Below are 14,439 nucleotides of genomic sequence, written 5' to 3' on the forward strand. Positions count from 1 at the left end.
AACACAATAAATGAAATTAAAAATACAAGGGATCAATAGCAGAATAACTGAGGCAGAAGAACGGATAAGTGGCCTGGAAGATAAAATAGTGGAAATAACTACTGCAGAGCAGAAAAAAGAAAAAAGAATGAAAAGAACTGAGGACAGTCTCACAGACCTCTGGAACAACATTAAACGTACCAACATTCCAATTATAGGGGTTCCAGAAGAAGAAGAGAAAAAGAAAGGGACTGAGAAAATATCTGAAGAGATTATAGTTGAAAACTTCCTTAATATGGGAAAGGAAAAAGTTAATCAAGTCCTGGAAGCACAGAGAGTCCCATACGGGATAAATCCAAGGAGAAACATGCCAAGACACATATTAATCAAGCTATCAAAAATTAAATATAAAGAAAAAATATTAAAAGAAAGAAGAGAAAAACAACAAATAACACACAAGGGAATCCCCATAAGGTTAATAGCTGATGGTTCAGCAGAAACTCTGCAAGCCAGAAGTGAGTGGCAGGACATATGTAAAGTGATGAAGGAGAAAAACCTACAACCAAGATTACTCTACCCAGCAAGGATCTAATTCAGATTTGATGGAGAAATTAAAACCTTTACAAACAAGCAAAAGCTGAGAGAGTTCAGCACCACCAAACCAGCTTTACAACAAATGCTAAAGGAACTTCTCTAGGCAAGAAACACAAGGAAAACACCTACAATAACAAACCTAAAACATTTAAGAGAATGGGAATAGGAACATACATATTGATAATTACCTTAAATGTAAATGGATTAAATGCTCCCGCCAAAAGACAAAGACTGGCTGAATGGATACAAAAATAAGACCCATATATATGCTGTCTACAAGAGACCCACTTCAGACCTAGGGACACATACAGACTGAAAGTGAGGGAATGGAAGAAGATATTCCATGCAAATGGAAATCAAAAGAAAGCTGGAGTAGCAATTCTCATATCAGACAAAATAGACTTTAAAATAAAGACTATTACAAGAGACAAAGAAGGACACTGTATAATGATCAAGGGATCGATCCAAGAAGAAGATATAACAATTGTAAATATTTATGCATCCAACAGAGGAGCACCTCAATAAATAAGGCAAATACTAACAGCCATAAAAGGGGAAATCGACAGTAACACAATCATAGTAGGGGACTTTAACACCCCACTTTCACCAATGGACAGACCATCCAAAATGAAAATAAATAAGGAAACTCAAGCTTTAAATGATACATTAAACAAGATGGACTTAATTGATATTTATAGGACATTCCACCTAAAACAACAGAATACACATTTTTCTCAAGTGCTCATGGAACATTCTCCAGGATAGATCATATCTTGGGTCACAAATCAAGCCCTGGTAAATTTAAGAAAATTGAAATCGTATCAAGTATCTTTTCTGACCACAACGCTATGAGATTAGATATCAATTACAGGGAAACATCTGTAAAAAATACAACCAGATTTTCTCCTCGTGTGGTCTCGTGGAGTCGGGTTTCTGTCCGGGAGCGGTGCCGTGTAGTGGAGGAAGGTGTCCCGGGACCGTCGGGAGCAGGCTCAGCAGAGGAGGAGTGTCCATAAGGAGAGTTTCACCTTCTTGAAGATTAAAGCCTAGCAGTTCTGAGCTATTCCCAGTCCAAATGTCTGCAAAATTGAGAGAGACATCAAAACTCCTTACACAAACTTCAGGGGACCCTGACTGCATTCTGGTAATGAAGGTGGAAGAGGGAGGGCAGGCCTGTAATATGGTCTCCAGCCGCCACTGGAGCAGCTACTACAGCTCAGAGACCTACCGCCAGTGGTTCAGGCAGTTTGACTACCAGGAATCACCTGGGCCCCGGGAGGCTCTGAGCCGGCTCCGCGAGCTTTGCTGTCAGTGGCTGAGGCCAGAGGTGCACAGCAAGGAGCAGATCCTGGAGCTGCTGGTGCTGGAGCAGTTCCTGGCCATGTTGCCTGAGGAGCTGCAGGCTTGGTTTCAAGAGAACCGACCAGAGAGTGGAGAGGAAGCCGTGGTGATGCTGGAAGAGCTGGAGAAAGAGCATGACAGGGCGGCTGAACAGGTCTTTCTTGGACGAAATGAGGACATGCTTGCAAAGAAGCTACCAACTTGTGAAATCACTCAGGAGACACCACGTAGCCAGCTTAAGCCCACAAAAAAGCAACTGCAGTGGGCATCGAAGGAGCTTCACACCTTAAGACAAAATGATAGAGACACCGGAACTATAAATGTGAAATCAGCTTCAAGGCGAAAGACTTCTTCAGGCAAAGAACTGCATTACAAAGTTTCTAACACTCTTCAGATGAATGCTTCCCAGAGTTTCACATTTAGAGGAACCTGTGAACAAGATAGAAAGTTTGAAAGAAGACAGGGAAACCGTCCTCGAAAAAAACAACACAAGTGTGATGAATGTGGGAAAGTCTTTAGTCAGAGCTCAGCCCTTAATCTACATCAGAGGATCCACAGTGGAGAGAAACCTTATACATGTGACGTGTGTGCAAAGTCTTTCAGCCGAAGTGCAATCCTGATTCAACATCGAAGAATCCACACTGGGGAGAAACCCTTCAAATGGGAAAGCCTTTAGTCAGAGCTCGAATCTTTTCAGACATAGGAAAAAACATGCTGGAGAAAAAGTCCCATCAGTGCTGTGAGGGAGTCAAAGCATTTACTGAGAACTTTTTCAACAGGGGAGCAGACACAAAGCACCAATACTCCTTTAGTATAAATCGGTAGTTTCAGTGGGCACCAATTTCCTTTCAAAGGTTGTAAAAGCCACAGGAGAGAATGTAGAATATTTTCTGTCAGCATTGTTTGCTTTTCTGCTTTTCAGTACAGTGTCAGTTCAGATGATTGAGATTCTAAAGCTTAAATCGGATTTCCATCCCTAGTGCAACTCTTGAAAAGATACTCTCAGACATGTTCTGCTGTTTCCATTATTAACACAAATAATGAACTAGTATGTTCCTTTTTAGACAAGTACATTTTCCCTGTTGAGAAGGAATGTGTGAGTTAGTATATAAGTGTGTATTCTCCATTTCATTACTTGCACATTGGAGTTATTAGACCAAAGATTAAATCAGTTTTTTAAAAAAATTTCCTGGGAATTCTCTGGCAGTCCAGTGGTTAGGACTCCACACTTTCACTGCTTCAGGCATGGGTTCAATCCCTGATCAGGGAACTAATATCCTCCAAGTCACGTGGCATGGCCAAAAATAATAAAATAAATTTACTGTTTTATTTTCTGTTACCAGATTCAAAATATGAGAATAGGATTGAGGAGACCCAAAAGAATATGTACCTCAAGACCTAAGCTGAAATGTCCAGGGTCATTGTTAGGAAGCAGATGAGTAAAGGGACTTTACTCATCTCTTACGAAAACCAGAGAACCTACATACTGTTTTGTTTCAATTTTTAAAATTGAGGTATAGTTGATGTATAATATCATCTATATATACTGTTGATGATACTAAGTAATTTCCTGTGTAGGAAAAAAGAATTATCTCCTTTACAATTTATATTTGAAATATCTCAGTGAAAGCATTAAGATTTGCTCTACATGTCTTCAGGAAGTGGCCTAAATATGATGAGTGTTCTAATAATGAACAGTTATCTGTGGGTGCTTATATAAAGTTGATGATCACCTTAACATAAAGAAATAAGGAAGATGAAGAAAAGACTGTCCAAACAAGACTGATGTTACCTGGTAAGTGCAGCACATAATGGAGAAGCGTACTTACCTGGAAATGGAAACCGTTAACAGCTGATGACTGTCCTTCAGAGTTCTTCATGGCCTCTGTTCTGGCATAAATCAGCTGTGAACATGTTTCAGGCATCACAGGACAACCTTTTCAGGGTCTTATGCATTCTTAGTAAATGAGTTTCTAGACAATTTATCATGATGTTAAGACCTTGGATTTTGATACTCTTGTACAAATGAGAGAATCACTAAAGTTCAATTCAAAGAGTCCATTGAGTTTAACCCACATTTAATTCAATCAGATTCTCTTGTTTAAAAAGTAAATGACTGGTATTTTTTTAAAGTATTCTGACAATATATAACATAATGTCCCCCTTTCCAGGGATTCTTAATAAAACTCTGTATGTATTACAAGAATACATGGATTGTCGTGTCTCCCATGGTGTCACCATTACCCAATATGGAGGCAACCATGAGAAATGAAAGTCCTTAGAAGGAGAAGGGAAGATAGGCCTCATGGTGAACTTCTTTGTTCCTCATGAAGTGTAAACATTTCATTATCAGAAAATCCAGTCATATCTAGTGCTTGGAGTAACTCCTGAGACAAATGTGGGATTACATGCTCTGCTTAGTTAGAATATTGATAAATATTAGATTAGTAAGGGGAGAGGAGAATACAAATTTTAATTTTAGAATTTTCTGATAGTGATTATACTCTGTAGCTCTAGTAACTATGAATAAGTATTGAGTTTTGTACATTTTCATTTATTAAAAATGTAGGAGTCTTTTTATTTGGGTCTCATTCTTTTTGTAATTAAAGAGAGGAACAAGCCATCTATTAAAGCAGCAAAAGCCTCAAAAGAAAAAAAAAAAAATACAACCACATGGAAGCTACACAATACACTACTTAATAACGAAGTGATCACTGAAGAAATCAAAGGAGAAATCAAAAAATACCTAGAAACAAATGACAATGCAGACACGATGACCCAAAACCTAAGGGATGCAGCAAAAGCAGTTCTAAGTGGGAAGTTTATAACAATACAAGCCTGCATCAAGAAACAGGAAACATCTTAAATAAACAACCTAACCTTGCACCTAAAGCAATTAGAGAAAGAACAAAAAAACCCCAAAGTTAGCAGAAGGAAAGAAATCATACAGATCAGATCAGAAATAAATGAAAAAGAAATGAAGGAAACAATAGCAAAGATCAATAAAACTAAAAGGTGGTTCTTTGAGAAGATAAACAAAATTGATAAACCATTAGCCAGACTCATCAAGAGAAAAAAGGAGAAGACTCAAATCAATAGAATTAGAAATGAAAAAGGAGAAGTAACCGCTGACACTGCAGAAATACAAACGATCATGAGAGATTACTACAAGCAACTCTATGCCAATAAAATGGACAACCTGGAAGAAATGGACAAATTCTTAGAAATGCACAACCTGCCGAGAATGAACCAGAAAGAAAGAGAAAATATGAACAGACCAATCACAAGCACTGAAATTGAAACTGTGATTAAAAACCTTCCAACAAACAAAAGCCCGGGACCAGATGGCTTCAAAGGTGAATTCTATCAAACATTTAGAGAAGAGTTAACACCTATCCTTCTCAAACTCTTCCAAAATATTGCAGAGGGAGGAACACTCCCCAACTCATTCTGCGAGACCACCATCACCCTGATACCAAAACCAGACAAAGATGTCACAAAGAAAGAAAACTACAGGCCAATATCACTGATGAACATAGATGCAAAAATCCTCAACAAAATACTAGCAAACAGAATCCAACAGCACATTAAAAGTGTCATACACCATGATCAAGTGGGGTTTATTCCAGGAATGCAACGATTCTTCAATATTCGCAAATCAATCAACGTGATACACCATATTAACAAATTGAAGGAGAAAAACCATATGATCATCTCAATAGATGCAGAGAAAGCTTTCGACAAACTTCAACACCAATTTATGATAAAAGCCCTGCAGAAAGTAGGCATACAGGGAACTTTCCTCAACATAATAAGGCCATATATGACAAACCCACAGCCGACATCATCCTCGATGGTGAAAAACTGAAACCATTTCCACTAAGATCAGGAACAAGACAAGGATGCCCACTCTCACCACTCTTATTCAACATAGTTTTGGAACTTTTAGCCACAGCAATCAGAGAAGAAAAAGAAATAAAAGGAAGCCAAATTGGAAAAGAAGAAGTAAAGTTGTCAGTGTTTGCAGAAGACATGATACTATACATAGAGAATCCTAAAGATGCTACCAGAAAATTACTAGAGCTAATCAATTAATTTGGTAAAATAGCAGGAAACAAAATTAATGCACAGAAATCTCTTGCATTCTTATACACTAATGATGAAAAATCTGAAAGTGAAATTAAGAAAACACTCCCATATACCATTGAAACAAAAAGAATAAAATATCTAGGAATAAACCTACCTAAGGAGACAAAAGACCTGTATGCAGAAAATTATAAGACACTGATGAAAGAAATTAAAGATGATACAAATAGATGGAGAGATATACCATAATCTTGGTTTCGAAGAATCAAAATTGTGAAAATGACTCTACTAGCCAAAGCAATCTACAGATTCAATGCAATCCCTATCAAACTACCACTGGCATTTTTCACAGAACTAGAACAAAAAATTTCACAATTTGTATAGAAACACAAAAGACCCCGAATAGCCAAATCAATCTTGATAAAGAAAAATGGAATTGGAGGAATCAGGTTTCCTGACTTCAGAGTATACTACAAGCTACAGTAATCAAGACAGTATGGTACTGGCACAAAGACAGAAATATAGTTCAGTGGAACAAGATAGAAAGCCCAGAGAAAAACCCACACACATATGGTCACCTTCTCTTTGATAAAGTAGGCAAGCATATACAGTGGAGAAAAGGCAGCCTCTTCAATAAGTGGTGTTGCGAAAACCAGACAGGTACATGTAAAAGTATGAAATTAGAACACTCCCTAACACCATACACAAAAATAAATTAAAAATGGATTAAAGACCTAAATGTAAGGCCAGATACTATCAAACTCTTAGAGGAAAACTTAGGCAGAACACTCTATGACATAAATCACAGCAAGATCCTTTTTGACCCAACTCCTAGAGAAATGGAAATAAAAACACAAATAAACAAATGGGACCTAATGAAACTTCAAAGCTTTTGCACAGCAAAGGAAACCATAAACAAGACCAAAAGACAACCCTCAGAATGGGAGAAGATATTTGCAAATGAAGCAACTGACAAAGGATTAATCTCCAAAATTTACAAGCAGCTCATGCAGCTCAATAACAAAAAAACAAACAACCCAATCCAAAAATGGGCATAAGACCTAAATAGACATTTCTCCAAAGACGATATACAGATTGCCAACAGACACATGAAAGAATGCTCAACATCATTAATCATTAGAGAAATGCCAATCAAAACTACAATGAGATATCATCTCACACTGGCCATCATCAAAAAATCTAGAAAGAATAAATGCTGGAGAGGGTGTTGAGAAAAGGGAACACTCTTGCACTGTTGGTGGGACTGTAAATTGATACAGCCACTATGGAGAACAGTATGGGGGTTCCTTAAAAAACTAAAACTAGAATATCATACGACCCAACAATCCCACTACTGGGCATATACCCTGAGAAAACCATAATTCAAAAAGAGTCATGTACTAAAATGTTCATTGCAGCTCTATTTACAATAGCCAGGACATGGAAGCAACCTAAGTGTCCATCATTGGATGAATGGATAAAGAAGATGTGGCCCATATATACAATGGAATATTACTCAGCCATAAAAAGAAATGAAATGGAGGTATTTGTAACGAGGTGGATGGAGTTAGAGTCTGTCATACAGAGTGAAGTAAGTCAGAAAGAGAAAAACAAATACAGTATGCTAACACATATGTATGGAATGTAAGGAAAAAAGAAAAAAAAGTCATGAAGAACCTAGTGGCAAGACGGGAATAAAGACACAGACCTACTAGAGAATGGACTTGTGGATATGGGGAGGGGGAAGGATAAGCTGTGACAAAGTGAGAGAGTGGCATGGATATATATACACTACCAAGTGTAAAATAGATAGCTAGTGGGAAGCAACTGCGTAGCACTTGGAGATCAACTCTGTGCTTTTTGACCACCTAGAGGGGTGGGATAGGGAGGGTGGGAGGGAGGGAGATGAAAGAGGGAAGAGATATTGGAAGATATGTATATGTATAACTGATTCACTTTGTTATAAAGCAGAAACTAACACACCATTGTAAAGCAATTATACTCCAATAAAGATGTTAAAAAAATAAATATAAATAAATAAGTAAATAAATAAAATAAAATAATTGCTACTTCTTCCTCATTAGGTTCAATCAGTATAATGTTATCAATGTAATAGAGTAGTGTGTAATAGAAAGGGGATCGAGATCTTAGCAAAACTATATTATGACCGAGTTTATAGAGTTGATATACTCCTGAGGTAGGACAGTGAAGAGGTATTGCTGGCCTGGCAAACTAAAAGCTCAATGCTTCTGGTGGTGTTTATTTACAGGAATTAGAAAAAAAGCATTTGTCAAATTAGTAGCTGGTGCTAAGAGTACCAGTAGTGGGTACCAGAGGATGTGTTAATGTGCTCAAGCAACAAATCCACATCTGGTACAACAGCTGCAATTGAAGTCACTACAAGATTAATCTTACCATAATCCACTGTCATTATCAAAGATCCATCTGTATTCTGCACAGGACAAATAGTCATATCGAATGTAGATGTGGTGGGAATCACCACCTCTACATCCTTCAAGCTGTGGCCCTAATCTTGGCAATCCCTCCATGAATATGGTATTATTTTTGGTTTACTTTTTTTCTAAGTAGAGGCAGTTCTAGTGGATTCCACTTGGCTATTCCTGCCATATTGCCCTTACTCCACAGGTCACAGGAACCATACTGGGGATTCTGCCAGAGGTTAAATACATCCAGCATTCCAGAATTGGAGAGAAAACCACAAGATGAGATCAGGGTCCCATGTGCCCACTAGGAGGTAGACCTAACTAAAACTCCATTGGTCACCTGAGCTCTATAAGCCACACTTCTGAGCCATGAACGACATTGATGTTTTGTGTCTCCTGGAATTAGTGACAGTTCAGAGCCAGTGTCCAGTAGGCCTCCAAAGTTTGATGATTTTCTTTTCCCCAGTGCAGTTAATCTAGTATAAGGCCTTAATTTCCTTCGGGAAGGCTGGGGGAATGATTAATAGTGTAAACTTTTGGCAGTGTACCAAATTCTTTTCTCAAGGGGACTTGGCATCCTCTTCATTCAAGAAGTTCTGTGTCTGTAAACTGGTTCAAGTCTGGGAATTGATTGATGGGCCATGACTGTCTGTTTTTATGATTTAGGCTAGACTTTTGTTCACTTGACATAAAACTTTTCTGCTTATACAGGTAAGAATTTAGTAGGTTTCCTCACTATTTCATTTCTAGGGACACCATGATCAACTAGCCAATCCCATAGGTCTGAGAGAGTCAGACTATTCTGATTGCTGTTTGGACTCTGTTGTCCATTACAGTAACCACACCCACCCTGCATTTGGCAGTTGAGTACCACCACTTGGCTCCTGTCACCCCAGGATCCAATTACTCCCAATTCAGTGACCCAATCCAGTGACCACAGTTCCCATTGTAAGGTCTAGCCTTCAGAAAAAAGCAATCACAGAACTCTTCAAGGATGCTGGGGCTCCCCTCACAATCAATTTCTTACAAGACATGGTGAGAGGTGTATCTTCTGAACCCTGTGAGTGTGGGTGAGTAGGTCTTAAATGACAAATCCACTCTAACATTCTAATATGCTTAGCCTTTGAATCACTTTCTCTACAGTAAACCATGGCAGGTCTGGCTTTTCTAGCTCACTCACTCTGGGCCACCGTCCAGTTCTTGCTTAAGCCAGACAAACTGTTAAAGCCCTTACTAATTCACCAATCTATACTATTAAATTTAAAATCTCTGTTTAGTGGACATATATCAATAAATTTGCCCTGATCCAATTTTATGTTCCTTCGATTATTATGCCACACCCTTAATATCCATTCCCACACATATTCCCCAGATTTCTGTCCATATAAAATAGAAAATTCTAGTAGTTATTTTGGAGTGTAGTTCACCTTCTCATGGGTCACATTTTATACCTCTCCTTTGGGGGTCTGCTGGAGTCTAGTAATAGATCTAAAAGTAAAGTGAGTTGATGTGGGTGGTTCCTAACTAGTATCAGCATTGTCTTGCATGACAACTGCCTGGGGGGAAGCCATTACAGTTTCTTCAGGCAACGTAGAATTAATCTCCTCACAAAGGAGTGGAGAGGCTGCTTGTACTATAGGTAGATAGGCTGTTTCTACTGGCAAAGATTCCTCATAATTTAGGTGCTCAATGTCCTCAGCTTCATTCAACATCTTTCTACAAATCATGATTCTAACTTTCAGGATCCCATTCCTTCCTAATCAAGGCTCTCAAACAGTAGACACCCTGTGAGACTGAGAATTCACTTTGCATTTTAAGTTAGTCACTTAACAAGATAAGTTTCTGGGTTTGTTTTTCAGCAGTCTCAACACTGTGGCTACAGAGAAGAAAAAAAAAACGGTATTTTTCAGTATAGACATAGAAGTTTTCAGGTCATTTATGAGCCCTTGAGCTGGAAATTTGAATTCCTGAGCTCATTCTTTGCTTTTCCCATTTTGTCTAGTGACATTAGTAGAAACTACCCAATTCCATTATACTCCTTAGTTTGAGAAAAATGTTTGAAAGTATCATATACATGGTTGCTCACCTTCTTGCTTCTTACAAATGTTCGATGAGAAGTTTCCAATGGTGAGATTTTGTTTATCTCTATTGCTTATCACACCGTGGATATGCTCTCTTCACACTGGAAATAGAGTCATTAGTGTCTTTAAATCTAATCAGGTTAGATAGCCAATTCCAGAAACTCCAGAACTAATCCAGAAAATTCATCTTTAAGATCCTGTTTCTCTAGAATTACTCTCAGTACCAAAATCTCTAGTCAGAGTTATTCAGAGAAATAGAACAAATAGGATGTGTGTGTGTGCGTGCGTGTGTGTGTGTATTTCACACATATCTATTAAGAGACTTATTTTAAGGAATTGGCTTATGTGATTATGGAGGCTAGGATGTTCAAAATCTGTAGTGTGGGCTTGACAGGCTCAAAACACTATAGAGCTGATGGTGCAGTTCCAGCTGAAGGCCAGCAGGTGGAGACCAAGGAGAGCTGATGGTGCAGATGAAGTTTGAAGCACTCTGCTGGAGAATCTTTCTCTTGCTTGAGGAAGCTGAACTTTTTGTTCTATTCAGGCTTTCAACTGCTTGAATGAAGCCCACTGATATTATGGAGGGCAATCTGCTTTACTCAAAGTTCTCCAATGTAAAGGTTGTTCTCATTTAAAAACATATTCCAAATTGACACAAAATGTTAATCATCAGAGATGACATATTCTAAATGCTGAAAGAAAAAAGTCAACCAAGTCTTAAATAAAGCAAGAATATCTTTCAAAAATGAAGACAGAACAAAAATATTCTCAAATAAACTAAACTGAGGGAACCTATTGTTTGCAAACTTGCCCTACAAAAAACACCAAAAGTAGTCCTTCAAACTGAACTGTAAGGACACTAAACAGTAACTCAAATCTACACAAATCATTGTACAGAAAACAGTAACTACACAGGAAAACATAAAAGGTAATATAAATACACTCTTGTAACTCTTTGATCTGTTTAAAGAAAACTTCATTAAGCAATAATTATAAAATAGCATTTATGGGCTTATAATGTATAAAGATGAAATTTGCATGTCAATAATAGCACAAAGGAAGGAGTACAGAATGAAGCTGCATTACAGCAAAGTTTTTCATATATTTTTGAAATTAAGTTGGTATTTATCTAAACTAGATTGTTTTGAATTAATATGTTAATTTGAAAACCCAGGGCAACCGCTAAGATAATAACTCTGAAATATAGTTAAAAAGTAATAAGAAAAATATAAGTATAGAAAAAATATATATTTAACACAGAAGAAGGCAATATTGGAGGAAAAGAGAAACAAAAAAAATATGACATAGGTCATATATAACACAAAGATCAAAATTGTAGAAGTAAATTGTATCATATCATTACTTACGTTAAATGTAAATGAAATACACACTCAAATAACATACTGGTAAACATTTTACATTTACTAATATTTCCAATAATCATTAAAGTACTTATGAATTATGTGCTATTTTTAACTCCATTGCACAAAAATTTAAATTGATTGAGGTTCTTTTCCAAGGTTGTATAGACATCCTTAGGTTATAGTTTTACCACTCTTAACCCAGGAGTTGGTGTATCTACAATGAAATTTCTAAAGTACTTTATGTAATACTTGATCCATGGACTAATATTACAACTCACAATATTACTTGATATATTAGGAATAAAGTCTATTTAATTAATCTACTATTTATTTTTAATTGACAATAGCCACATGTAGGGGAAAGAAAAATCAAAGTTTATTTTTGTTAACAGTCAAAAATATAAACAAAAAATGTAACTGATAATAAATCCCATTCTACTGATTCAATTATTTTTTTAGACCTTTTCTTTATTTTGCTGTTGACAACAAAATTTCATCATAGGGGCTTCCGTGGTGGTGCAGTGGTTGAGAATCTGCCTGCTAATGCAGGGGACACAGGTTCGAGCCCTGGTCTGGGAAGATCCCACATGCCGCGGAGCAACTAGGCCCGTGAGCGACAACTACTGAGCCTGCGCGTCTGGAGCCTGTGCTCCACAAGAAGAGAGGCTGCGATAATGAGAGGCCTGTGCACCGCGATGAAGAGTGGCCCCTGCTTGCCGCAACTGGAGAAAGCCCTCACACAGAAATGAAGACCCAACACAGCCAAAAATAATTAAATAAATTAATTTAAAATAATAATAATAAATTTTAAAAAATACCTTCACCTTTAAATATATATATCAATGTTAAAAAAAAATGTCATCATAACCTGATTCTGATGTCACCATTTAAAAAATGTGAATTGATAGGTGGTGGTAAGGGGTAGTTATAAAGGAGAGCAGAACACTTTGATAGTGTCAAAAAGGAAGAAATTTCTTTGTGTTTCAGATGATTCTTATTAAACCCAACCTATTATTTAATCTAAATGTCATTCAGCAGCTTATATCTCTTTCTGAGAAAGGTGGCCTGTGGGTAGTGGTGATCACTTAGCATCAAATGGGGGTACATTAGAGAGTAAAAGTGAACATTATTAATAAATCTTCACAAATAGCAGGCATAAATCAAGACTGTTCCAGGGAAATGAGAAAACACAGTTTCTCCTACTTACCTATGGGCCACTAATAGCTTTTTTCAATGAAAGTTATAAACTGCCTTTCAATGCATAAGACTTGTGTTGATCACTGTTACACACTACACAGAAAATCAATTCAAAATGGATCCTTGTAACCTTAAAATATAAAAATTATATTGTAACCTTAAAATATAAAAATTCTAGGAGAACACATAGGAGGCTAATCATGGCACTGGGATACATAAGATTTCAAATTGGTTCATTTTTTCTCCCAAGCCCTATAGGTATGTCACAAAACATTCTTTCTACTTCCTTTCCAGCAAGATAATTTTTCTTACTCTTAGTTAAAATGAGCTGTCCAAGTGGTTTTTCTCAGGATAAAAATCTGCTTAGTGCAACTTTTAATTTTTGCTTAGAGTAGAAGTTTTAAAACCACTGCCTTACCTGATATTCAATGTCCTTAAAAACACCTCTTTTGTGGGTCATCACTCTTCTTACTGAAAAGCTGGTGTTTTTTGGGCACTGATGACTATGAGAGCTGTTATAAACTCCATCAGCGACCAACAACTCTGTCCACATCATTCATGCTTTACATACCACATGGCTGCTCCTCTGTGGAAATAGTGAACATTGCTCTGTAACCCTGAGTAATAGCTGCCTGCCTGACTTCATTTAATCAGGATTACGAAAGTATAACTGCTTTGCTCTGGAAAGGACTTTTAAACACCCTTACTGTGTTAGACTTACACATTCTCTTTCCTGTTATTATGTGTGTGTATATATATATATCTGTATACACAAAAATGCACTTTAAGTAAAATATCATGCATTTATTCCCTTGGACAAACTAAATTTATCTTATAAACGTAGCAATACAGTAAAAATAACTTATTTTTCACTTACTGTCATGGTGAGGTAATAGAATTGTGATTGCAATTAACCTACTTGAGAAAAAGCAAGAACCAGAGGAAAACGAGGAGGTGAAGGAAGACTCTGATGCTTATGGAAAGTAAGCAGAATCCTATAGATTCAAGAAAGATCCATTTCAATGTACAGTCATGTAATGGACTGCTTTTACACAGTCTAATGTAAATGAGCTAGATTTATTTGTACTCCTAAGGAATAATCTCTAGGACATAATGATAAAGTAAGGTGCAGACAAATGTGCATAATATAATAAAATGTCTGTTTTTAAAATAATATATATACATATATGTTTATCTGTATGTTTCTGTAAAGATACATAAGAATTATATCTGTTGTAAACTCTAGAAGGAAGGGTTTTAGTGTGTAAAGAAAGCAATTTTTGTTCTAAATTTTTTGTACTGTATTATTTTCTTACCATGTATATGTATTGTTATATATATATATATATATAT

The 14,439-nt window shown here is 36.8% G+C and overlaps 1 protein-coding gene across 1 annotated transcript; it reads left to right on the forward strand.

The window, feature by feature from the left end:
* The first annotated feature begins 1,549 nt into the window (after positions 1 to 1,549).
* On the forward strand, positions 1,550 to 3,500 carry LOC130705620 (zinc finger protein 396-like). The gene is made up of 2 exons (XM_057533039.1): positions 1,550 to 2,555; positions 3,255 to 3,500. Exons 1-2 carry the CDS (start codon positions 1,649 to 1,651, stop codon positions 3,314 to 3,316), a joined length of 969 nt encoding a protein of 322 aa, XP_057389022.1. The 5' UTR covers positions 1,550 to 1,648; the 3' UTR covers positions 3,317 to 3,500.
* The last annotated feature ends 10,939 nt before the right edge of the window (positions 3,501 to 14,439 follow it).

This window comes from Balaenoptera acutorostrata, chromosome 18 (genome assembly GCF_949987535.1).
Source record: "Balaenoptera acutorostrata chromosome 18, mBalAcu1.1, whole genome shotgun sequence".
NCBI classification, from domain to species: domain Eukaryota; kingdom Metazoa; phylum Chordata; class Mammalia; order Artiodactyla; family Balaenopteridae; genus Balaenoptera; species Balaenoptera acutorostrata.